General features: G+C 40.5%; 1 protein-coding gene across 8 annotated transcripts in view; it reads right to left on the reverse strand.

The window, feature by feature from the left end:
- Positions 1-27,625, reverse strand: part of LOC111190432 (asparagine synthetase [glutamine-hydrolyzing]-like) — a 146,035-nt gene that overhangs the window by 16,408 nt on the left and 102,002 nt on the right. Inside the window, exons 5-12 of one of the 8 annotated variants that reach the window (XM_049476436.1) lie at positions 26,465-26,566; positions 25,521-25,648; positions 25,301-25,427; positions 23,349-23,455; positions 22,945-23,045; positions 22,760-22,841; positions 20,449-20,604; positions 16,900-20,205 (exon numbers count right to left, since the gene is read on the reverse strand). The exons of 6 other annotated variants lie outside the window; for them this stretch is intronic. In XM_049476436.1, coding sequence (XP_049332393.1) covers positions 19,996-20,205; positions 20,449-20,604; positions 22,760-22,841; positions 22,945-23,045; positions 23,349-23,455; positions 25,301-25,427; positions 25,521-25,648; positions 26,465-26,566 — 1,013 coding nt within the window. In that variant the 3' untranslated portion in view covers positions 16,900-19,995. Of the gene's footprint in view, positions 1-91; positions 178-16,899; positions 20,206-20,448; positions 20,605-22,759; positions 22,842-22,944; positions 23,046-23,348; positions 23,456-25,300; positions 25,428-25,520; positions 25,649-26,464; positions 26,567-27,625 lie in introns of those variants that run through there. One more of the 8 variants, XM_049476441.1, reaches the window with a different exon arrangement.

The following is a 27,625-nucleotide window of genomic DNA, read 5'->3' on the forward strand; positions in this document are numbered from 1 at the left end:
TCATCTCCACTATAAATCAGAATGAGGAAAAGACTGTTCTAAAGCTAAAGGTCGTGAATAAACCAGTTTAAAGAGTTTCAGGTTCTCTTACCTTCTGACAGGAGGACTGCAGGGCACTGTGACAGCAGTGATGCAGTGTGAACCACGCCGGCTGATGAAATCGCTCTCTCACACTACTCACTTCCACCTACCGCCTCACATAGCTTGACAGTTCTTCAAAATAAAAGTCCCTGTCGCTACAGAGACCAACCAAAGAATTTCTATAGTGGAGAGTACCCATATGGAATTCTCTTATTCCACTTCTGCTACTCCTCCTCTCTACCTTTCCTACTCCTCTCCTTCCCAAGAAGAACGAGGAGGAATGGGTGAGAGGAGAGGAGAAGTAGGAATGGAGAAAAGGAGCAGTAATTGGGAAAATGGGACAGCTGATCCCTTTCAGATATGATAAACTGAATGGACTTACATTAATTTGTTTTATCACAAACAAACGAAAAATATTATAATATATGTATTATAATTGACACTGCAGTTAAACCTTCGGAAGCTCTGTTTATTGTGAAGCACACAGGTTCAGCACCATAGATATCTTATACCTAGATGCCGCATCCCCTGCCTCCGGGCGTGCCTGCGTGGCCGGCTTATTGGATGTGGCAACAGTGCGCGCCGAGTGCATTAATTTACACTGAGGAAGGTGTAAAATACAACCGGAGTCAAGCTGTCCGCGCTTCGGAAATTCCTAGTCAAGTCATCCGCGCTTTAAATTTAAATGCGCGTATACGCGCGATTTTACGGTAAAGAGACGCGAAGGAGGAGAGCACGCTAAAAAAAACACATGGGGGGTAGAGCAGGAAGAGAGTTCAGCATCCTCACAGCCTGATGGATGGGGCTGTCTCGCAGTCTGCTGGTCCTCGCCCCGAGACTCCTAAGTCTCCTCCCTGATGGCAGCAGGCTGAAGAAGCTGTGTAGTGGGTGGGAGGGATCTCCTGCCAGACGGAGGGCTTTCCGTGTGAGGCGGGAGCTGTACAAGTCCTGAAGGGAGGGGAGAGAGGTGCCAACAATCTTCTCAGCTGCTCTCACGATGCGCTGGAGGGTCCTGCGGCAGGATGCTGTGCAGGCCCCGTACCACACGGTGAAACAGCTGGTCAGGATGCTCTCGATGGCCCCTCTGTAGAAGGTGGTCATGATGGGGGTGGGGGCTCCAGCTCTTCTCAGCTTGCGGAGAAAGTAGAGACGCTGATTTGCCTTCCTGGCCAGTGATGCTGAGTTGGTGCTCCAGGAGAGGTCCTCTGGGATGTGCACACCCAGGAACTTGGTGCTGCTCACCCTCTCCACAGCAGTTCCGTTGATGAACAGAGGTGTGTGCTGTGTGTGAGTTCTCCTGAAGTCCACAACAATCTCCTTGGTCTTCTCTGTGTTCAGAGAGAGATTGTTGTGTTTGCACCAGGAGGCCAGGCGGCTCACCTCGCTCCTGTAGTGTGACTCATCGTTGTTGTTGATGAGACCCACCACCGTCATCCGCAAACTTGACGAAGAGGTTGGAGGTGTGTGCTGGTGTGCAGTCATGGGTCAGCAGAGTGAACAGAAGGGGGCTCAGCACACATCCTTGGGGAGCCCCTGTGTTCAGTGTGATGATGCTGGATGTGCTGCTGCCAACCCGCACTGCCTGTGGTCTTCCAGTCAGGAAGTCTAACAGCCAGTTGCACAGTGAAGTGCTCAGCCCCAGACTGTCCAGTTTGAGTATGAGCTGTTGGGGGACGATTGTGTTGAATGCCGAGCTGAAGTCAACAAACAGCATTTTGACGTAGGTGTTCTTCTTGTCCAGGTGTGTGAGGGCTGAGTGGAGAACAGTGGAGATGGCATCATCGGTCGAGCGATTTGACCGATATGCAAACTGGTAGGGGTCCAGGGAGGGGGGGAGCGAAGACTTGATGTGATGCATGACTAGTCGTTCGAAGCACTTCATGAGGATGGGGGTGAGTGCAACTGGACAATAGTCATTGAAACAGGATGGCGATGCCTTCTTTGGGATAGGGATGATGGTGGTGGCTTTGAAGCATGTGGGAACCACCGCCTGACTCAGAGAGGTGTTATTGATGTCAGTATAAACCTCTGCGAGTTCCCAGGCACAGTCTCTCAGCACACGACCAGGAATGTTGTCAGGCCCAGGAGCTTTCCGAGCATTGATCCTGCTGAATGCTCTCCTCACACTGTCTGGGGACAGCGTCAGCACCTGGTCACCAGGAGGAAGGATGGATTTTTGGGCGGGTGTGTTGTTGAGTGGCTCGAACCTTGCGAAGAACCCATTCAGGTCGTTCAGCAGAGATGTGTCGCTGTCACAGGTCTGTGGCCGTGGTTTATAGCCTGTGATAGACTGGATACCCTGCCACAGGTTCCGTGTGTCTCTACTGTCACTGAAGCGTTGGGAAATCTTCTTTGAGTACAGCCTTTTAGCTTTCCTGATCCCGCGGGACAGGTTGGCCCTGGCTGTCCTCAGGCCTGCCTGGTCACCTGTTCTGAAGGCTGCATTTCTAGCCTTCAGGAGCTTGTGGACCTCTCCTGTCAGCCATGGTTTTTGATTCGCTCGAATAGTGATGGTCTTGAGGTCGGTTACATCATCAGTGCACTTGGTGATGTAGGCAGAGACAGTTTCTGTGTATTCCTGAATGTCTGTGGAGTTGTTATGGGTGGCAGCCTCTCTGAACATATTGGAGTCTGTTGTGCTGAAACAGTCCTGAAGTGCCTCTGAGGAACCCTCTGGCCACACTCGTACCTGCTTAAGAACTGGTTTGGTGACTTTAACCAGTGGTCTGTAAGCTGGCATTAGCATAATGGTGAGGTGATCAGAGGCTCCAAGGTGGGGGAGGGGGGAGGCTCGGTAGGCTCCTCTGTGTGTAGTAAGACCTGGTCCAATGTGTTGTTACCCCTGGTTGGAAAGTCTATGTGTTTAAAAAGTCCAGAAAACACACTCTTTGGGTCTGCATGGTTGAAATCTCCAGCCAGAATGAGAAAAGCATCTGGGTGTGCTGTATGCTGTTCACTGATGTACTGGTACAGTTCATTCAGTGCTTCACTCCTCACGCTGTTGATGGAGGTCGGAGGGATGTAAACAGCAGCAATCAGCACGGCGGAGAAATCTCTCGGTAGATAGAACGGACGGCACTTGATAATCATCAGTTCCACTACCGGTGAGCAGTGTTTACAGAGCACAACAACGTTCCAACACCAAGCATCGCTGATGTAAACACAGAGCCCGCCGCTGCGGCTCTTACCTCCGTCAGCTAGCGCGCGGTCCGCCCGATAGCATGTTAGCCGCTCCAGCTGAACGGCATGGTACGGGACGCTGTTGTTGAGCCAGGTTTCGGTGAAAACATAAACAAAACAGTCTCTCACGGTCTTCTGAGTTGACTGAAGTAAGCGGATGTAATCCAGTTTCTTGTCCAGAGAGCGTACATTGGCCAAAAGCATGGTGGGGATAGCTGGCTTGTGTGGGTTAGCCGCTAACCTCGCTCGGATACCCCCGCGCTTACCCCGCTTCTGCCTTCTCGCCTGCCGCCTGTGGCGCTTCCATTGTGGGTGAGCTGCAGCGTTGGGGGTCGGTGGGGGTGCGGGTGTCCGGAGCACGCCGCAGACTCGCAGTTCTTCTCGGAGTCCGCGGTTTAACTCCAAAAGTGAGTTTCTGCCGACTCCAAGCAGAAACTCACGGCTGTAGGTGCGCTTCAGGACATGAACGCACGACAAAGACGAACAAAAACACTGCGACTTACGAGACAAAAAACACGAAAACGCTGTTTCCTCGGAAGAGAGAGTAGCCGCTGCATTTGCATGCGCCGCCATCTTGGTGCATGTGCATGCGCCGCCATCTCTCTCTCTCTCTCTCTCTCTCACGTTTCTTAGATTGATCTCTCTGATGAGATGTGTGGAAACTAATAAAAACTAGCAAGCCCACCCTAAAAACTTGCTGAACAGAAAAAATAAAAACAAAATAAAATTAAACTATAATAAAAATGAAAAATGTAATCACGTAGCTCTGTGTGCACGTGAACGCCTCCGTGTTTTTCTTGCATCATTGTGTGTAGCTGTTCTTAAAAATCATTTAAATTAAATAATAGTTCTATGCTTTTATGTTACAGTGTTATTTAACATAATTCTGATTATATTTTGCTCATTTAATCAGCCCGAAAACAGACAGTTTATGGGTCGGCCGACAGTTCATGGTTCGGGTTGGATCGGGCTCGGGCAGAATGTGCACGGGCTGGGTCGGGTTGGATTTTTTGGGCCCGATCTAAGCTCTATTCTGTTTTGGTGAAGCTGTTATATTAATACCATTTTAACGGTCATTAGATTGTTGTTTTGTCCATTATTTTGTTTATTTTATATATACATATTTCCTTTGAGTGTGGCTTGGTTTGTTTAATTTCATCCCCAGACACGTTTTTCCGTTTTTTTCAGTATTACAAGTTTTAGTAACTTTCTTTGGTTATGTGGAGAATTTAGTTTTTTTTTTTTATTCATTAGATTATATTTTTGTCAACATTTTGGGTTTATTTTCATTTGTTATTTTTCTAATAATAATAGTAAATGCATTATTGATTCCTTTTTTTGACGGGCGAATAATAAAAAGTAACGCGATAGTTACTTTTACTGGTAACTAGTTACTTTTATAGTGAAGTAACCAGTAACTATAACTAATTACATTTTCAAAGTAAAATGCCCAACACTGAATATAATTGACACTGCAGTCAGACTTTCGGGAGCTCTGTTTATTATGAATCACTCAGGTTCAGCACCAGCACAACAGCTCTGTCTGTGTATGGAAGCCTAGATTGGACAATTACAAAATGTGTTACAGAATAATCCATACATTACGATATATTTATTGTTTATATAGTGACAGCTTCTTCCTTGTATTTAGAGAGGTTGGGGCACTTTGGATAGATTTTGAACACTTTGAAGACGCCTGGTGTACACCTAATATAAGGCTGTGTAGTTTTTTGCCCTTGATTGTATCTTTTTCAATCTAATAAACCAGGAAATGTAGAGAATGATTGACTATTCATCACCAACATCCATACACACATTATAAACTCCAAATATAACAGGCGCTTTTTTTTTTTTACATTTTCCTGTACATTTAAGGCTAAATAATGAAAATTCCCTCTTGGAAGTGAATTACTGTTTTAGCCCTGAATGGTCATTGTGCTATATGTAAAACTTAAGATATCCAGTGTGATAGCATATTAGTGCTAATCGCATGAAAATGAGCAAAAAAATTGATCTTTTACAATAGAATAAGCAAACTTGACCTCCAGCCCAGCTATGCAGTAAGGAAAGACATATTTCAGAATGCTAATACCTCGTAACATGTTAAACATTTATACATTTAGCTTTCTTTGGTAGTGCTATAACTGTTAACAGTTTTTCCATTTAATTTAACCACTGGTGCAAAACTTACACACCTCTTTAAATATATCAGGATATAAAATAAACACCTAAAACAAGGGCTGTTATTATAATCATTGTTTTTAAATTATATATTGTTCCAGAAATAATGACAATAAACATTATTATTCTCAATTTTAGCTCATTTGGTGCCACTGATATTATGATAAAGTAGTAGCATAATATTGCATTTACACATGATTTTCAAAGAGCAATGAGCTTTTAAATATTAAGAATACTATTGAGAGACTGGACTATACAATTTTATTTAAAATGTAAATATCCTGCATAAAATGTAAACAAACAAAGAAACACAGTTTAAAAAATAAAATAAAATATGGGCTCATTCATGTTAACAGGCACTCCTAACTAGGTAAACACCATGGGCAGTATTGAGGTGAGCAAAAATGATTTTTGTCTATTGTATGGTAAGTCGCTAGCTATGACAGGTCTACCCAAGACACATTAATTAAAAAATGCAATCTGATCATTTAAACCACTTTGGAAGGTGGTTTTAGATGTATTTAACCCTAATTGTTTAGCAGAGTAAAATCACCAGCCTCTCCAAACACATTTAACAACCCAAACTCCTCCCGGTACAACCCGAAACACCAAACATTTGCATATTCTGTCTAATCTTAAGGTCAAATGAAGTTTGAAGGTCTATAGCTGTTTTTTCTGCACACTGAGAACCACAGCACCTGCTAACCCAGCTGTGACATTTTACATTTACAGAGCAAGTGGGAAGTGCTAAGTATTATACACCTGTGGCCATGGAAGTGTTTGGAAACTGAGTTCAATGATTTGGTAATATATTGGCAACATAGATTACTAGTCACATGAAGTGACCAAGTGTAAAAGGGGTGAAAACATCAAAAATAATGTATTTTTCGTGACTGACTGATTTTGAACAACTCATACATCAAAAAGAAAATGGCATATTTATGTGCATAGCAATACACTGGCAGTAAAAAAAAAATGCTCAGGTGTTCATGTTGTCAAACACTGAAGTTTAGTAGCTCTGCTAAAGGTATGTGAAGGATCTTTCTCTTTGGCTGTATTCAGAATGAGATACTACTATACTGCATACTGCACTAGTATGTACTTCATACTACACACTGCCCAGTACGTAGTATTCAGTACTGCAACACTTTTGATTGTAGTACCCTACACAGTCCCGTGACACACCAGTCAGCATACCTGTAAAGTTTTAGATTTAAAAATAAGGGATATTTTCCTCTGTCCGCTTAAAGTCGTCCCACCAGCCCAACGAAGGTTCAGTATGCCTTACATTTTAAAATAGGTTTACAAAAAAATCTAAAATAACCACATGTGAACCACTTACACTACAAATAGATTATCAGAATCTGAAATGTTGTGGAAATTCCTACATATGTCATTCTTTTAATACAGCCAAATTAAAAACCCTTTTCTAGATATTTTTAAAAAGTTAAGATTTCATGTCTTGTTGGCATAAATGCACTCTTTTATATGATATATTTTTTATTTATTTAATGGATTTAAAATTGAACAAAATCTAGTTAAACTGAGTCACAAGCTGTAATTTTTTTATTTTAAGAGGTTTAATCTGTGTGTTTTATTTCGGAGACGAGTATTTTTAAGCAGCTGTCAGAAAAATCTCATCACAGTTTACATGATTAACCTACCGTTACCTTTCTTTTAGAAAAATCGCTGTATATCCAGATCTGTTTTAACATCAGCTGCTCCGACTAGCTGCCTGAACTCACAGCGACGGGGGGCTTCCCCACCCTCCTTTGCAAGCTGATAGGCTGTTTCTCCTGAAAGGCGGGACTTTCTCCTTGAACTGCCTCCACGATTGGTTAAGAGACACAGAGCGTCTCTTAATACAGAGAGTCTCCTCAATAATATATATTTATATATATTTTTCATTGTAATATAATACGGGAAATTTACGGGAAAATACTAATACGGGAGAACGGGGAGAAAGAGGAGTAAAATACGGTAGTTTCCCAGCCAGAACGGGAGACTTGACAAGTATGAGTCAGTGCTCTGTAGTGCTCTGAATTCCTGTGAGTTGTAAACAGAAAGAACATGAAAAATGTCCTACCTTTTCATTATTAAGACTAATGAGATCTGTATACTGTCCAGAACAGCAATTGCTGCTTTTATTTTAGAATTTAATGTTAGTGCAGTTAACCCAATTCTAACAAGCCACTCAGGTGCTTGTGCAGTCTCTTGTCATCTCAAGACTTGACTACTGCAACTCTCTACTGGCTGGTCTTCCACTGAGAGCCACCAAACCACTACAATTAATTCAGAACGCGGCAGCACGACTCGTCTTCAATCTTCCGAAGTTCAGTCATGTGACTCCTTTGCTGCGTTCCCTCCACTGGCTTCCTGTTGTTGTCCGCATCCGATTAAAAACCCTGACGCTGGCCTACAAGGCAAAAAACGGACCAGCACCTTCATACCTGATGGCGCTGGTCAAAGCCAGATCTGCACCAAGAGCACATAAAGCTTCCAGTACAGCTCGGCTCGAACCTCCATCACTCAAAACACATAGAAAACATACATCCAGACTCTTCTTTGTGCTGGCACCAAGGTGGTGGAATGAACTTCCACTGGATGTCAGAACAGCAGAGTCACTCGCCGTCTTCAAACGTTGACTGAAGACACATCTTTTTAAAGAGTTCCTAAACTAAAAAAAAAAAAAAAAAAAAAAAAAAAAAGGTTCCTAGGGTTCTTAACATGATTAAGTTCTATGCATCTCTTGATCCTAGTCTACAAACTAGCTTTGGATATCTTAAGTAACTTTGAAGCACTGTTGTAAGTCGCTCTGGGTAAGGGCGTCTGCTAAATACCGTAAATGTAAATGTAACAAGCATTTAGCAGCAGCCCCCACAACCCAAGTATGTTCCAGTTATATTTAAATATGTTTTTTTCTATTTCTTTTAGTAGATTACTATTTTCATCTATGTAAGTACCAACAAGAAAAAAACATTTAAACACTCAATTATATTTACGCAATCTCAACAATAAAAGAAATGAGACACGTTGCACAAGTGAAACTATTTTATTAATTTGTATCAAATCATTCATTATTTAAAAGAACAATATGTATTAAAACTCAGGGAATTATTTATTAAATCAACAGAACAATTTATTAAACAAAGGTAATTATTTATTAAATTAAAAGAAAGATTTATTGGAATTATTTATTAAATAAAGAGAACGATTTATTAAAACTGAGGGAATTATTTATTAAAGTAACAGAATAATTTATTAAAACTGAGGGAATTATTTACTACATTAAGGAAAGTAATGGCTCACCGCTGCCAAGGGTCCAGGCAGCAGAGAACACGCGGCAGCGGCAGTGGAGGGTCCCGGCAGCGGAGAGCGCTCGGCCACAGCAGTGGAAGGACACAGCCGTGGAAGCGGAGGGTCTCGACAGCGGTGAGCCAATACTTTCCAAAATAAATCCCTTAATTTAAAATATATATATATATATATATATTTCCATACTTTAAACATTTAAAAAATCTCTCGCACTCGCCACCCTCTTTTTTTTCTGAAGCGAACTAGAGAAGCCAGTTGCAATGCATGATGGGATGCAGTAAACCACGAAGATGCACACTGCGAAATCAGAGCGGAGTAGTACACCATCGGGGTACCTGTAGTGCACTACAGATCCTGGCCGTTTCTCAATACACAAGAGAAGGGCACACTAGCACGGCTATCAGGAACTTCAAGCTACACCAGACTGCTCTTTTACTTCACTGTCACTTTAACTACGCTGTGCCAGCAACAGCAAACGCACTTTTTAGCGTGCTTTTCGGACAAGGATGGGCGAGTTTCTTTAGAGCGGGGTGCGGCAACCCCCCTCATTCACACTTTCTCTGTCTGCGGACCTTGGAGGTATTACTCACGGCACTAAAAGACAGTCTGGTGGCAATGATTTCCTATATCGCCCGCTGCTGTGCGAAATTTAGAGGCGTATTTCGTCACTCACACTCGCAGAGGCGTCAGCTGTTGTGTGAAGACCTCCTTGTGTGAAAACCAACTCGGGTAAAGACCTGCAAGTCGACCTGCGAGTCTACCTGCGCAAGGCCTGTCCTACTGCCTCCTAAAAAATGTGCTCCCAACACATTCCGGTAATCTCCGTTATACACAGAAGGCGAAAAAACACAACCAGGCACCAGGATCATCCTAACCTGCGTCCACTTAAGCAAACCCCGCCCACTACTACCTCTTTCTCTGTTGGGCTGTGGAACTACCAGTCGGCTGTTAATAAAGCAGATTTAATCGCCTCTTATGCAAATCATCTGTCATTAGAACTGCTGGCTCTGACCGAAACCTGGATTAAACCTGAAAACACTGCTACTCTGGCGGCTCTTTACAATAATTATTCCTTCTCCCATACTTATCGTCTCTCATGGCGAGGAGGTGGAACTGGCCTATTAATCGCTAATGGCTTAAAACAAACTCCACTATTACCTGCAAACACATACAATTCATTTGAGTATCATGCCACACTGGTCAATACTCCAGCAAAACGTGCCATTATTGTTATCTACCGTCCTTGTGGACAAATGGGCTCACAGTTCACACATGAACTCGACATGCTACTGTCTTCTATCCCTGAGCAAGATTTTCCCATGCTCATTCTAGGGGATATGAACATCCACCACGACAGTACCAGCTTCACAGACTTCTCATCCCTCATGCAGTCTTTCAAACTGGAGCAGGTCCCCAGCCCTCCAACACATAAAGCTGGCAAACATCTAGACCTGATCTTCACTCCTTACTGTGACACAGACTCTTTAACTGTCACTCCTTTGCACCTCTCCGATCACTACTTCATGCAACTCAATATTCATATTTCAAATCAACCCACAGCTACTCCTACTATGGTCTCGTTCCGCCAAAATCTTCGAGATATCTCAGCAGATCAGTTCTCCTCACTGGTGACTGACAATAGGCCTCCACAAGGCTCATTTTCATCAATCAATGTAAATGATGCCACTGATACTCTCTGCTCCACACTAAGCACCTCTTTGGACAACCTCTGTCCTCTTACATCAGCAAACAGCTGCCATGGCTTAAAAATGTCACACTCAGGGAACTACGCTCCAAACTCTGAGCTGCCGAAAGAAAATGGCAAAAAAAAAACAAGCACACAAAAAATTTGCAACTGCTCCTGGTGTCTTTCTCAGCCAGCATCACAACTGCTAAAGCTGAATTTTATCACAATACTCACAGACTCCCGGAAACTATTTGCTACATTTAAATCACTACTCCACCTCCGCCTCCTCCTCCGGCTACATGCCTTACTGCTGAAACACTTGCCTCATTCTTTACTGGGAAAGTGGCAGCTATCAGCAACCAGTTTACTGATGTAACATGTTGCAGTCCTACTACATGCTCTGCTGCCCGGTGTCCCTCCACCGAAGGCGTCGCTTTCTCTTCGTTCACTCCTCTCACTGAGAACAAGACACTGGCTCTCCTAACACGTAGCCGTCCTACTACGTGTCCGCTTGACCCAATTCCTTCAAACCATTGCACCTGCAATCACTCCGGCCATCACTCACATGATCAATGCCTCTTTAACTTCTGGTGTAATCCCAACTGCTTTGCCCATGTGACACCACTGCTTAAAAAGCCTTCTCTCAACCTCACCCAGGTTGATAACTACAGACCGGTCTCACTACTACCCTTTCTCTCTAAAACACTAGAGAGAGCAGTTTTAAATCAGGTCTCTTGCTTCCTCTCCCAGAATGACCCCCTGGACCAGAACCAATTTGGGTTCAAAAAGGGACACTCTACCGAAATGGCTCTGTTGTCTGTGACTGAAGCATTGAAAACTGCCAGAGCTGCAGTTCAGTCCTCAGTGCTCATTCTGCTGGACCTCTCGGCCGCCTTCGACACAGTCAACCATGCCTTCTTCCTGACTATACTCTCAAACATGGGGATCTCAGACAATGTGCTGTCATGATTCAGATCATATCTCACTGTGCGCTCGTTCAAGGTGTCGAGGCAAGGACAGCTGTCCTCGGCCCACTCCTTATCCCCTGGGGTTCCCCAGGGTTCTGTACTGGGTCCCCTTCTCTTCTCAATATACACCAACTCTCTTGGACAGGTTATCTGCTCACATGGATTTTCCTACCATTGCTTTGCTGATGACACCCAGCTATACCTGTCATTCTCACCTGAAGATCACTCTTCTGCACGGATATCGCAGTGTCTCTCTGACATATCCTCATCGATGAAGGAGCATCACCTTCAATTAAATCTCTCAAAGACTGAACTTCTGGTCATACCAGCAAAACCATCCATTCCAAATGATCCAGAGTGCAGCAGCACGTCTGGTCTTCAACCAGCCAAAACGGGCTCATGTCACACCGCTGCTCATTGAGCTCCATTGGCTACCAGTTGATGCTCGCATCAAATTCAAAGCTCTTACAATCGCCTACAAGGTGATGACAGAACAGGCTCCTTCCTACCTGCACTCACTCCTGAAGGCTTACGTCACCTCCCGGCCGCTGCGCTCCTCCAATAAACGTTGTCTTGCTTTGCCAAACATTCACACAAAGCAATCCAGACTGTTCTCATACAGAGTTCCCCAATGGTGGAACAAACTGCCTTACACTACGAGAGCAGGAGAACCTCTCGCTATCTTTAAGAGACTCCTGAAGACAGAGCTCTTCAAAGAGCACTTACTCTCTTAACACCTCTAACACACTAACTACTTCTAACCTCATTTCTTTCTTCCCCTCCTTCACTTCTCTATCCCTTTATTTCCCTTCGACCTCCTTTAAGCCCTATCTAAAAATATTTTACCTTTAACTTCTATTACTTTTGTACTTGACCTTTGTAAGTTGCTTTGGACAAAAGCGTCTGCCAAATGTAATGTAATGTAATGTAACAAGTAACATTACATGAGTCTGGACTCCCGTACTTGTGAAGAACGGACTTGGGAAGTTCAGATCGCGAGTGCGGACTGCTGAGGACGGGAGGAAGCGGGACGGTTGTTGTGTAATTGGAACAGCTGTGTACTTGATGACATCACCCTCTTAGAGGAGCAGATAGTGTTGTTCCGAAAAACAAAGGAGCACATTTTCATGTAGCCGCTGACATGGGAAATTTCATTATCACCAATACAACCACCTTGTTATGACAAATGTAATCATTTTATGCATGTTCATTTCACTAGATGTGATCATTTTATGCATGATTATTTTATTAGATGTGCTTATTCACACTTATTTTTCACAGAGGTAATTCACTCAAATTAGTTTTTTTGCAAAGTTACTCTTAGGTTAGTCTGACATTTAGTGTACGTGCTGACTAGCAGAGAAATCTTGTCTTATAACCATGTTGTGAAAACACCAGGATGTGAATGTGAAGAGGTTATGCTGACTTTTAGACTCTATCTGGGAACAGAAGGGAGTTTTGAAGGATGCAGGTGCAGGCGGAAACCCTATGCCCATGTATGGTTTATGTTTTCAGAATAAGGCAGAGCGGGGATAGATAACACCCTCTGAGAAACTGTTAGTCTCAGAGCACCTTCAGGGCGTGATGGTTTCATGACTGATTGTACTCTCAATATTTTGCATTAATAAAACCTTGTTACTCATTAGACACACCTTTAGTCCAGTGTTTCTGTCAATACCATAAGATTTTTCAAAAATGCAAAACAGGCATTATATTGGCCAAATCACACTAAGAACCACTTTTTCACTTCCTGTTTCGTGGACAAGCCATGAGGCCACTGCTCTGGTAAGTAAATATTTCTCATATGTTTCCTTAATTATCTTCTTTTACAAAAGCAGCTATGTCAAAACCATAGAGTGTCAACACCGTGGTCGAAAAAAACAAGGTTTATTTGATTTTATTAAGAAATAAAAGTTTAATCTAACTTTATTGTTGAGGCCACAAGCAGCTGGTGATAAACAAGATGGCTTCTGCAAAGAAATCACGTGTTACGATAAAAAATGGAAGATTTCGTCAACTCCATAAGACTCCAACAGGCGTCAACTCCGTAACAAATTTTGTAATGAGGACCTTTTCAATCGGTTGTAGCCAGGTGTTTAAATTCATGCCATAATATAAGATGAGTTCAAGATTTTTTTTCCATTTCCAAAGGCTGAATTAAAGAACATTCTTAATGTTTTTCTCCATGATCTGTATATTTGCTGAGTTTATGGACTGTTCAAGAGATCTGATATGCCTACTGCCAAGTTCCTGTTTTTAAAGTGGGTGTGAGTGCAAAAAGTGAAGCTATCTCCAGTTCTCTTCTAATGCATCAACAACATCAACAGCTCGTCAACTCCATGAGTTTTCTGTTCATTTTTGTTTTTAAAAAGACATTTTATTACATTGTCTTAGATTATCTCAATAAAAACACTGCATTTCCTAAATAAATTTGTAATTTCTGTGTTGCTGACAATCATTGTTTGTTTTTGAGATTAAAAAATAAATATGTAAATGTATATTTCCCCAGTTATAATAATCAGCAGCTTGATATATTTATATATATTTTTAAAGTTATAGTATTAGTTTAACAACATGGATTAAATAACACAGATTAAAATAACATCCAGTAGTCAAAATAATTGCAATATGTTTATTCAAAATACATATTTTATGTTTCTATGTGTCTTACGGTGTTGACAAAATCCCAGGCTTAATATGAACTTATAAAAAAAAAAAGTTAAATCTGGGAGATTGTATTTTCACAGCATCAAAAGGCCAACGCCTGGGACAACTATAATATATTGTGGTGTGGAAGAGGAAGGAAGACCCGCGAGACTCATGCTGAATGCTCAACAGCTCCTTTATTGAACCAGCTTGCCACTCACTTACAGTCTATAACAAGACTGGGAGAGCTAAAACCATACCCACAGAGCTAAAATAGCCCAAAGGCCACCAACCCAGCTGTGTGTCTCCCAGATGGCAGATCCAGAGTGGTGCCCACCCTCTCTGCATAACCCCTCCCAAGGGAGATGCCCCACCCCTGTCATCCTCGCACACAGGAGAACAGAACCATGCCTACAGGCAGCCACACACACAACCCAGAGCCGCCACAATATAAATATATTTTGAAAAGATCTAAATTTTATTTTTATAAATTAAAAACCCATTGTGTCCCTTGTCTCAAGAATCCCTGATATATATATATATATATGTGTGTGTGTGTGTGCATGGGCGTGGTAGTGGGGGGAAAAGTGGACCTGACTACCCAGGGCCCGAGTAAAAAGAGGGGCCCATGAAAATCCACGTTCATTGTGTACTGGCATGGACAGGGGCCCACTGACATTGAGAGTGTACAGGGCCCAGAATTTGCTGCTACGCCCCTGTGTGTGTGTGTGTGTGTGTGTGTGTGTGTGTGTGTGTGTGTATCTAAGCCATCCTTTTAAACTGCCAGTGTAATCTAAGGCAAAGTGCCATTTGTTACATTTAACAATCATACTCCTTACAGTGTTAGCATTATGATTAGCCATTAAGCTAGTAAAAGAGCATTAGGGGATATACAGGGTTTTTTTTGCATGCCTTCTATACACATCATATCAGTTTTGTTTTTGTTTTACAAAAATCTGTACTAGTTCATCAAAAAAATATATAGAATATCATATTATATTTTCATATATTTTATTTTAGTAATTCAGTTGAAAATATGAAACATTTTATGTAGAGGTGTTACACAGTGATCTATTTTAAGTGTTCATTTCTTTTATTGTTGTTGATTGCGGATTACATCCAATGAAATCCCAAATGTCAGTGTTTTAGAAAATTTGAATATTATTACACCAGTTGGTATTGGTCTTATATAATATTGGTGCCAAGTCCTGCTGGAAAATGAAATCAGCATTTCCATAAAAGTTGTCAGCAGAGGGAAGCATGAAGTGCTGTAAGATTTTATGGGAAAACACTGCATTGACTTTAGACTTGATAAAACACAGTGAATCCACACCAGCAGATGACATGTCTCTCCAAACCATCACCAATTGTGGAAACTTCACACTAGACCTCGAGCAGCTTGGACTGTGTGTCTCTCCACTTTTCCTCCAGACTCTGATCCCTTGATTTACAAACTAAATGCAAAATGTACTGATGTTCAGTGATGGTATGGTGAGACATGTCATCTGCTGGAGTTGGTCCACTGTGTTACAGCAAGTCCAAAATCATTGCAGTGTTTTCCCAGAAAATCTTACAGCAGTTCATGCTTCCCTCTGCTGACAACTTTTATGGCGATGCAGATTTCTTTTTCCAGCAGGACTTGGCACACTGCCCACACTGACAAAAGTACCAATTGGTCTTAAATAATATTAAAATTTTCTGAGACACTGTGTAATGGGTGGGGAGCGGTAGCTCTCCAGCCCAGAAGGTTGTAGAATCCGAGTGCAGAGCAGTAGATCTCAAAGCAGGCAAACCCAAGAAAAAAAGGGAAATAATAATAATAATAATATATAATCGTTAATATATATATTAATAGGATATGTATATATATATAATACCTTATTAAACCCGGCTCCACGCAGGAATCAAACCCAGGCTGTCGCAGCCGCCGCCCAATGCTCTAACCGCTGGACCAACAAGCCGATTGGGACGCAGTCGCTTTAACGGCTTTATAAGGCTCCGCCGAAAGGGGCGGAGCGACGAAAACCGGCAGAGGAGGAAAACGGGTGGAAAACAAACCACACGCCGAGCGTGAGTGAGAGAGAGGGGGAGAAAACGGAACCAAGGATCGCCGAGGAAGTGCACCTACCTCTTATAAAACGAGGTGAAGGAGTAACTGAACAAAAGAGCTTCCAAAGAAAACAAAACTGAACTGAGGTGCTTGTGGATTTAAACGCTGCTCCACCAGAGAGAGGAGGAACAGCGTGGGAGAGGGAAGGTAAACAAACCGTGTGCCTCGCGGTGAGAAACACACACAGACACAGAGACTCGAGAGGGGCGGCAGAAAAGAGCACACCGCTCTGCTCCACCTGACTAGAGACAGGGAGATGGCGGCTGTGGAGCTCATTGCTCTACACAGCCCCACCAAAATCGAAGGGAAAAAGAGAGCCGGGACTCGCTCGGAAAACTGGCATAGATTCGCTCTCACGAGCTTCAAAGATCCAGCGCCGAGTGGCTGGTTGGCGCTGCTTAAAAGGTGTTGCAAGCAGGTGTAGGTAATTAGCCAATTAACCCTCGGTGCTGGCCTGGCGCGCCCTCTGTTGCCCTGGAGGATGCCTTGGTCGGCCACTTTTGGGTTTTCATTGGCTGTAAGCTATATTAATCAATAATAAAATAAATAAATGCTTAAAACAGATCACTCTGTAAGGATGTGTATATGGATGTGTGTAATACATTCATAAAAATGAGTTTCATGTTTTCAACTGAATTACTGAAACAAAGTGGGATGCACCAGTACATCTGACATGGACAATAACACTCTTTAATAATAATAATAAGATCAGAAGAACTCACACACATAGATTAAATTAATCTAAGTTTATTTTTCATTGTAGTGTATTATTAGTCCGTTTAAACAAGTATTTATATGTTTCCCATAAAACAGGATGAAATCCCACTGATTCAAAACACCAATTGCAATATTAGATGCTTAAGCTTCAGAACATTTAGAACACAGATTTCGACACTGAGGCAGTTTCCCAGACAGGAGTGACGTATATTTAAGCATACACAGTTGGGTTATTCACATGGGTTATTCACTATTATCATATATATTTTCCACACAGAATGGTCACTGGACCACAGGGAACAGATGGAGTAAGCCCTAACTTAAACACATTTGTTTTTTTCAAGCATAGGATAGTATGGGGGAGTACTGCCATACATGGAGTCAGACTAACTTATGTATGTGCGCTCTAGGAGCATACGTTAAGTGGTTCCAGTTGTGAGGTGTTTTTCAAACATAAAGGCCGGACTCCAGGAATTCTAGCCAGAGAGCTACAGATCAGATTTGGGAAAAGAACTCTCTCCCTGCAAAACGGTTTGCTTGTTAATGATGCTGTTATCTTTTGTACTAATTATTCTTTTTTCTGTAATAAATTTTCTTATATACAAAGAACAGTATCAGCGAAGACTTATTTCATGCATCTACATGACATCACAGCTCAAGATACTACAGGAGCTAAGCCTAGTTATGAACTTCACAGCATTTTAAATGGAGATTCGAATGAGTTAAGCCTTCTTTAGGCTAGCTTTATTCTCACATAAGGCGTTCTTTTATTCTGTAAAATGAATAATTGTCTGTGGTAAAGGACTGTATGCTACAGAAGTGGCAGACGTAAACATATATTAAAATATTTCTTTGCTAAAGAGGTTCCTAAAAAACACAATCTGCATATTCTGTGTTTCCTGAGCAAACACACTCAATTTAACCAGCATGTTACCAAGGTCATTTATAAGTTAAAATGTGGTGAAGCTAAAAACAACTGACAAAGGAGTTCCACTTAGACAATGACTGACACCTAAATGGATCCCTTCTACCTTATTAGAGTTGCGCTTTAAAGCCCTGTCCCCCATAGCACACGTGGGAAAGGAGCACTATAAACAAATTAATTTGCACAAAAGATCCAGACATTATCATCATTTACCAGAACTAGACTGAGTTGAATATCTGAAATGTACTGTGTCCACTGGTTTTTAACCATCAGTTGCTTATATAAGGAAACACAGTCAGCTCTAGTTTGTTGCTTATGAAGCATTTAATTTATATTGGACGTTAGACGTTGCTGCTGGGAATGACTTCATCCAAGTTGTCTGTGCTCCAGTTACACATTTAAATAAATCTACATTATTTAAAACATTTTTAGAAGAGTTTGCCAAATAGTAAGAAGTTTATCACGGCTGTTTTTGTCACAACTCGTGTTTGCCAAACTTTGTCATGGTTAGCCTTGTAAGCGATACCAGATAATAACAATACATCATACAATATTTTGCACATCCAAACACACTGGACAGCATTGTGCGTACAATGATTCAGTGACATACTTGCAGATAGATAGTGATAGTGCTAAAAACATCGTAATAATAGTGGTTTTATTACTGTTATTATGCTGTACAGTCTTGGATTGGGAACTCAGTGTCAGTCATACCCTCCGGAATCAGAAATCTTTTGGAGGTATTCAAACTAAAATTTTCTACTGTATGTTTTGCACTATAAGGTGCACTTAAAATCCTTTATTTTTTCCAAAATTGTCAGTGCACCTCATAATCAGGTGCTGCACTCAGCCTTAGTGGAAATCTAAAAAACTGAGCTTACTGTAAATAAACAGAAGTGCATTACTCACCCAAATAAACAGTTTACAGGAGAGAAATCTGTGTAGATTAACATCCAGCACTTTGACTTTAAAATATTAATATTATTTTTTTAAGAATTACAGTTTTTTTTATCTTAGCTTTACTCCACCCAACAGCGAGACCGGCTGAATTAAATGGGAAACACCCCTGTTCCTTACTAGTGTCGCTTAATGCACCTTATAATTCAGTGCGGCTTGTGTATAAAAATAGACGTTCATTGATAGCGCGCCTTATAATCCGGTACTTGGAATGTGGAAATGTTTACATCTAAACTCAGATGGAACACAGACACTGAATGATTTTTGGTCCACATTCAGCTCATGTAGCGAGATATGATGTTTACTATAAACTGCAAGTGCATTCTTTGAAACTGTTTTGCCCTTAAAATCCTGTTTAAATTCCATTTTACATTTCTGACACCCTAAAACCTAAACAGGGATCCATTATGTTCATAACCAATGTCTGTTTATGTGGTATAATATCTAAGAAAATCTCTATTTAACCTCCTGACATCCACATCTATTACAAAATATAGATTTATGGTTGCTGAATCCTTTTCCATTCTTGTTCATGTGGTAAGTGAATAATGAGCTTTAGGGGCAGTACATTTTAAAAGGCTACATATAAAATGTTGTTCAAGTATATAATGACCAGTATATTCTTAGTAAAACTTAGTAAAAATATGGCAGTATTAGGCAGCTCAAGCCATGTCAGAAATGTGCTTAAGTAGGAATATAACACCACACTCAGTCTACTTTGGTTTTGGTAAATTAAAAATGGCCTCAGAAAAACAATGAGAGAAAAGAAAAATCTCAGATGTCCCACATGCAAAACCTCCATAGGTATTAGTGTATTTATAATGCTGGAAACTGATTTCATTTTAAACAGATTTTTTTTCCACATACCATTGAATTTTGTAAACTTACAAAATGTAACATTATTGATTAATTAAAGATTTCATACATATAATTAAATGTAATCAAGCGTAAAATATAATTTAGTTTTTCATACTACATAAGCATGTTGTTTAAAAAGTTTAAAGTTTAAGATGGGAACCTTTCTCGTGATGTTACTCCGCATCCTCATTAGCCTCGTTATGCTAATAAGGAATCTTTATAGGAACGTCGTACCAACAACCGACCTGACCTGCAGCCTACACTTTGGAACGCAGCTGTTTTTTATTGACATGACAAAAATCTTGAAAAAAAGAAAAAAACAATATTGTAAAATTGTGCTGCGTTCAGTCTGTTGACTAAATCTGCCTGGTTACTGGTCCTTTTCTGGTTTGTAGATGGACAGGGTTCTGGCGGAGGGGTCAGTAGCTTTAATCCAGCGGGGCATCCAGTAGTGGGTGGTCCATTCACAGCACCCGGGGTAATGCTTCTCAAACAGCTGGCGCATGAAGAGGCCTTCTTTGGTAGTAGGGGGGTTATAAGGGAACAGCTTTTTGGCCTTCTGTAACTGTGAGTCATTTATCTTCATTAATTGGTAGGAGGTAGAAAGATAGGAAGAAGAAGGAAGGAAAAGTAGTACAAGAAAAGTTATTACTGTCATTTGATTCATTAAATAAGCATTTTCATTTCACTTATAATAATAATAGTATCATACATTAAGCATCTCCAAGTATAAGTGTATGTGTGCATGTGTGTATGATGTATGCGTTTGTGTGCATGATTTTTATTTTGTTATGTATCTGTGAGTGTGTACGTGAGTGCGTACCTTAGATTCAATGTTCTCCTGGAGGAAGGAATACCAGGACTTCTTTGTAGAGGTCATTCCATCACTGAAAGCCTCTTTACGTCTCCACAGTATCTCATCTGGAATCAGATCCAGCCCACTGAATGCTTCCCTCAGAAGATGCTTCTCCACACCATCCTGTTTCAATCAAGAATGTTAATTAATAGCATAATTAGAACAGTGTCATGTTTAATGTTACAATTAACAGGTTTATTTCCTTAACAAAAGTTGTCATGAGATGTTACTGCTGTTTCAGAATAATATAAATTATTAAGTAACAACTGTGAACTATCAGTAACTTCTACAACTGATTCAGCAATTACTATGGCTTAATTTAGAGTAGTTATTTTTTCACATTTCTTTACAACTTCATAGATTACTTCTATGAATTACTCAGTAACTACTATAAAATATTCAGTAACAACCACAAATTAAGTACCACAAAGTAATTCATAGTAGATTTGGAGTAATCAGTAAATATTAATACCTATTCAGTATATTTTTTAATGTATTCAATATTATATATATATATATATTTTTAGTATTCAGCATCAACTATGATTTATTCAATATTATATTCACTAGCTACTTTGAATTATCCAATGTATGTTTTAAATAATTCAGTTCCTGGACTACAACCTATTCAATATCTTCTATAAAGTATTCCATTTTCTATTAATTATTCTCTATTTTATGTTAATTATTAAGTATTTTCTGATCTTTTTGCAGTATCAGATAAGCCCTTCATGATAATAGTTTTTTTTTATCAGATGATACGTTGTCCAAGGATATATTAAAATTTAATTGTAATTTGAAAATATTTTTTAAAAAGTCAAATGTTTGGACACACCTTAAATTTAGTGGTTTTCCATTATTATTTTTTTTCGTCATTGTAGATTAATAATAAAGTAATCTTAACTACAAATATAAACACATGGAATAATTTAGTTAAAAAATAAGTGATAAATAACCCAGAAAACGGCATATGTTTTATATGACAGCTTTGCACATCAGTTTAATGAGTTAGTCACCTGGAATGGCTTTCAGTTAACAGCTGTTAATTAATGAGTTAATTACTTGAATGTCTTGCCTCTTAATGTGTTTGAGAGCATCAGTTGTGTTGTGAAGAGGTAGAGTTGGTATACAGTAAATAGACCAACTCAACTCAGTAAAGAAAAAATACTGTAAGAAATTAAAGTTCAGTCAATATTAAAACATTAAAGATCTTTGCAATTTTAAGAACTCAAGTCTTCCCAACTGCATACAAAAAAACAATCAAAAACAGTATGATGAAACTGGCTTTCATCAGGCCAGTTTCACTATTCTGTCTCAGAAACAGAACAGCATGTCTGGTTAAAAGTCTCCGCTTAAATAAACACAACAGCAATATTATGATCTGCAAAAAAGATCATTTAATGTTGATAGGTCGAGAAAGTAATTATCATGGCATGCCTAGTATCTCTATGAATTATTAAATATCTTACAAAAACTACTAAAGCTACTAATATCTAATAAAATCTAGTCAGTAACTAATTTAAATTTGTACTTAAAGGTGCATTATGTAAGACCTGAGAGCAAGCGTGTGAAATGGCTACAGCAGTCCAATTTCAAAACACCACAGAGCGTACTTTTCTCTGCCCACCCCTCCCCAGTCAAGAAGGTTCAGCAGGCTGAATCTACACAATCTACATAAAGTTAAGACTAGGAGAGTCAGAGGACATAGATTACAAGAGAACTATCACCCGTGAGCCCCACGCCCTGGCGAGTAAGCCCTCCAGTTAGCTTGTTCAGGAGAAAAGTAGCCGCTCTGGGTCTGTCTTGTAGTTTATTTGAGCTCTAAGTCTCCACCGTTCGAACTCACTGCCAATATTCACTCTTGTTATATTCCTGCTATGGTCACTGAGCTTTCTGAGACATGCTGAGGCTTTTTAAGCTGTGTAGCAGCTGAGGTTTAACTGAACAAGCCCTGCTCGCTAAGCTCCTTTGCTGCAGCGTAGATCGCTGTAGTGTAGTGTTACGGCTGGCAACCTCGGTGGGTGGAGTTAGTGTTGGGTGACGAGCAGCAGGAGGTCAGAGGACAAAACAAACACAAAACCCGGGAGGGACTGCAGATTTAAAATAGGAACGTACTGCTGAAGCCGTGCTGACAAGAGCTGCCAGTACTTTCACTCAACATGTTTCCTTAATATCTGATGATACATCCTGATCATTTTATCATTTACCACTGAAAATTAGTTACATAGTGGTCCTTTAATATTTAATATTTAAGTTGTTTTTTTTTTTTTTTTTTTACCTTAGGCGCCCTCATCTCCTCAGGCAGGGAAAGATAGTAAGCAGTGAACCTGTGGTCCAGGAAAGGCACTCTCAGCTCCAGTCTAATGAGACACGATGTGAAAGAACATTTAGTAACTAGAGCAAAGTCATGTTAAAAAAATAAATATATAAGATGTAGTAGGATAATCACAGGTTTTTCCTCACCCGTGTGCAGCTGTAGTCCTATCTGCTCTCAGAACATCAAACATATACAGCTCCTTCAGCAGACGCACACTGTCCTCTGCACCGGCCTTCGGTGATGGAGCCTAGACCAAGAAACACAACTTTATTTTCTCTCAGCTTCAGTAGAAAAGCCTAACTGTAGTTTATAAGTGGTTCACATGTGGTTATTTTAGATTTTTTGTAAACCTGTCTTAAAACTTCGTTGGGCTGGTGGGATGACTAGCGGACAGAGGAAAATATCCCTTATTTTTAAATCTAAAACTTGACATACTCTGCATGCACACTGTTGACTATGTGACGGTAAAGAAAAATACCTATAAAATATTAAATACAATAAGCTAGTTATAGGTTATTCAATATGACTGAAAAGCTCAAATAAGCAGTACCTTATGAAAGTAGATGTAGCCCTGTGTGAGTTCATCAGATCCTTCACCGGAAAAGATCACCACACTGTCCGTCTTCTCACGGATATACTTAGAAACCAGATACATTCCTACAGCACACAAAGAGAAAAAAAAACTTCCATGACTCTTAGTCTCTACATATTGCAATGGCAACACCTAGTGGCTAAAAAACAGCCACCTGTCATTATGAAGATTCACATTTTAAAAGCCCAAAATCATGGAAAAAATATATATATTTTGCCTGATAGATTTGATATATTGTGAAAACTGAAGGGTGAATGGATTGTAACACAGTCCATATAATTAATATATGGGAAATAAGCTGCAGAAGCAATCTATTACAAATTCATTCCAACCTGACATCTAGCACATTAATTTACATATATTCACCTATTTATGCCACATAAACCAGTTCACACTAAAACTATAAAGAGTATTCCATTCTTTGAAATGAGGCATACCAGATATTTTACCTAAATACATTAACAAACAAGGATTTTTATTTAGCATTTAGCATTTTTATTTAGTTCATTGTATTTTTCGCACTATAAGGCTCACTTAAAATACTTTAATTTTCCCAAAAATCGTCAGTGTGCCTTATAATCTGGTGCACCTTGTGTATGAGATTTACCAGTCAGGTTGTAAGGAGAAGTAAGCAACTGCAGCCGGCTAGCACTGCTGAAGCAGCATTAGCATTACCCACTAAGCATGCTAAGTAACTGTAATGTTTACCATGTTGAAACAAGCTACGTGTTTCAAACCGCAATCGCCCTGGCTTACCGTAACTCTGTCAGGCAGCATTAGCCTGAGTGGAAATCTGCAAATTTAAGCTTACTGTAAAACGGAAGTGCATTACTCACCCAAATAAACAGTTTTCAAGAGAGAAATCTGTGTAGATTATCCTCCAGTGCTGTCTGACTTTTTAAAGTTTTTTTTTTTTTTTTTTTTTAGAATTACAGAATTGTTTATTTGGTTTAGCTTAGCTTCAAAGGTCTCCCCACCAAGCCGTGAGACCTGCTGAATTAGCGTTTTTCATGCAAGGAGGTGCATGAAACAAGGAACAAACAAGAGAAACTCGATAATGGAAACAAGTTATTTTTGAGCAGTTTATTTTTTATTATAAAAGTAAATTGCTCCAGTTCTGTAGTTTAGGTTAGCCAAGTTAGCGTCTTAGCACTGTGCTCACTTAACCTTCTATCATTTTATCTTATTGTTAAATAGAGCATATAATTTAATATACTATTTTAGGTGCCTGCAATTATTGTGCCAAAATTGTGCATGAGAAATACCATGTGTGGCGTATGAGCATGTGAACTCGCTGAGGTGCTCAAAGCGTGAGACTTGACAACACTTTACAATATGCATAATGCCGTGCTAAGTGCAGTTCATCCACTGACCAGGTCTCAGAGTGTCTGTAAAACGCAAAAAAAACAGGAGATCCTAAGTAAACCTATGTAAATATGTAACACACAGAGGCGAGAGAGGCGAGGCGATTGTTACACACAGACCAGGTGATGCGGGTGTAGTCCCGCTCCCGCAAATTAGTAAATAGTTAAGAAAATGATAATAATCACGCTATGATTCCCATGCAAGCAACAAAAAAACCCTCAGGGAAAATCTCTCGGAGGATGGACAGGACACACATACACACACACGCACGCACCAATGGGAGATTTTCAGCATCTCCAGCAGGCATGTGTGGAGGGGGGAGGGGGTGTTTGCCCTATTCTCACTTGAAAAATTCAGCCAGCTGTGTATTTGAAGCACTACATGTGATTCATTCGATTCCCATAAGGACACAGGATCGGCGGAAATATGTATGTGGAGTGTGGGAGCGGGATTATAAGAAGCGTTTTTTTGGCATATACAACACTAGCACTAATTCCATGGCCCAAACTGCTGTATGAACCTACCCATGACTTTTATGTACTCACCAACAGAAGCGCGTACTGTGGTGATGTCGTAGCTCTCCAGATGGACGATGACTTCCTCTACAGCCTTGATGGCCTCCTCTGGGGTAAAGTTCACCTCATGGTGTTCGCTGCCTATGTGTGCTGCTACCTACAAAACAAGAACATCATTCACAACAGCACAAAAGCACTTTCAACTGCAGGAAAGACAGAAATTCGTCTTTGCTGATTATTCAGCACTGACCTTGCGCGCAGCAGCGATATCTGGACTGTCTTCCGCTCCGATAGCAAATGTCTGAATGGGGTACTGCAACTCCTGCTCCTTGGACAGCTTGACAAGTGTGGCAGCCACCAGGCTAGAATCAACTCCACCTGCAGAGTGGAGTGGAGTGCAGGGGGGGGGTTGTTTGGTGTCAATGCTTTAGTTGCTGTTGCTGCAATGGTCTCAAACTCATTTTATCTGGGGGCCGCTGGAGGTGTGGGTGAGGCTGGGCCGCATCAGGACAAGGACTCTGCCAACACATTCTGCCATGCCAGGTGTTCTGTCAAGTTAGGCTACCCATCGATACATGCTCCCTAAAGACACTGTGCGTCCGCTAACCTACATTTCTTTTATTATATCTTGTGTTTTTTAATAAGTCTGTTTTCTAGTATTTTTTTTATTAATAATAATAATAATACTAATATTATTATTATCGTTATTATTAATAATAATAACGATAATAATAATACTATTATTATTATTATTATTATTATTATTATTATTATTATTATTATTATACAGATTACATATTAGTATTATAATTAGTATTATAATACAGATTATAATAAACTCTTACTACCATAACTTAACCCTGATACAGTGATTTAGGCTGTCCAAAAAATAGAACATGAACTTCTACTGGAAACATGTTTAATATTGTGCTTCTTTTGTATTTTTACCTTTAAATATACACTAGGGTTGCACGGTTTGACAGGTTAGCTCGTTTTCAGCTTCTCCTCCACGGTTTAAAGGCAGCTGTTATGTGAATGTGAAGTCGCAGCCTGCTGTTCCTTGATTGGCTGGACGCAAAATATTGTTCTGCGGGCTGCAAATGGCCTGTGGGCTTGGAATTTGAGGCACCTGCTCTACAGTATATTCAACAGCATATGAGAGTACATAAAGTAGAATTTAAACTAAACATTTACCTGAGAGGAGGCAGCCAATTCTTCTGTGGGCCATCAGCCGCTTTCTCACAGCGTTTTCAAACAGGATTCTGATGTTGCTCTTCACTGTCTCTAGAGCAAAACCTATACAAAACACAAAGTATTTAGCCAGTCTCTATGGTGATACTTAAGGCAAAATCAGTCAGGTCTGTTTTTTTCACATAGATGCAAAGTTTAGGCCCAATCCCGTTTCACCCCTTGGTCCTGCCACCTACCTTTACTCCCCTTTTTTCTTTCCTTTTTTTCATAGTGTAACCCTTCCCCTTGAAACTGAGTAATAAGGGAAGGGGTGAAATCCTCAACTCTATGAATTGGGACAACCCTTCAAGCACCTTATATGTCTTCAGGATAACTAAAGTTCAGTAGCTTAGCTCCTGGTTAACTAGTTAGCATCTTCAGAAAGTAGTCAGATGCAGGAGAAATTAATTATTTTGATCTAATCGGGACACCCCTACCCCTTGGGTACATGTGCAAAACAGATGGGTAGTGGTAAGGGGTGAAATGGAATTGGGCCTTAATCTTATACTGGTTTTCTGGCTCAGTATACTAAACCTATCATTACAATTCTGGGAGTAAAAATGGACTCAGATCTCAAGCTGGACACTCAAATCAAAGCAGTGGTAAAATCAAGCTTTTTTCACCTGAGACAGCTGGCCAAAATAAAATCTGTTGTCCCAAAAACACAGTTTGAGACAGTAATCCATGCCTTTGTTACCACCCGGTTGGATTACTGTAACTCACTGTATACGGGAGTTAGTGGCTTTTCTCTCGCCCGGTTACAATCTGTACAAAATGCAGCAGCACGGCTTTTAACTGGCACACGTAAATATGAGCACATTTCCCCCATTTTAGTCTCACTCCACTGGTTGCCCATTTATTTTAGGATTCGTTTTAAAATCCTTTTATTTACTTTTAAATCTCTAAATGGTCTAGCACCACCCTACCTTTCAGAGCTGCTACACACCTACAAGCCCACACGCTCGCTCAGGTCAGCTGACCAACTGCTCCTAAGTGTCCCAAAAACCAAATACAAATTTAGAGGGGACCGTGCCTTCGCTGTAGTGGCACCTTGGTTATGGAATAGTTTGCCCCTGCACATTAGACAGGCCTCCACACTATCCAGTTTTAAATCGCTTCTTAAAA

Source organism: Astyanax mexicanus, chromosome 3, assembly GCF_023375975.1.
Source record: "Astyanax mexicanus isolate ESR-SI-001 chromosome 3, AstMex3_surface, whole genome shotgun sequence".
Lineage (NCBI taxonomy): Eukaryota > Metazoa > Chordata > Actinopteri > Characiformes > Acestrorhamphidae > Astyanax > Astyanax mexicanus.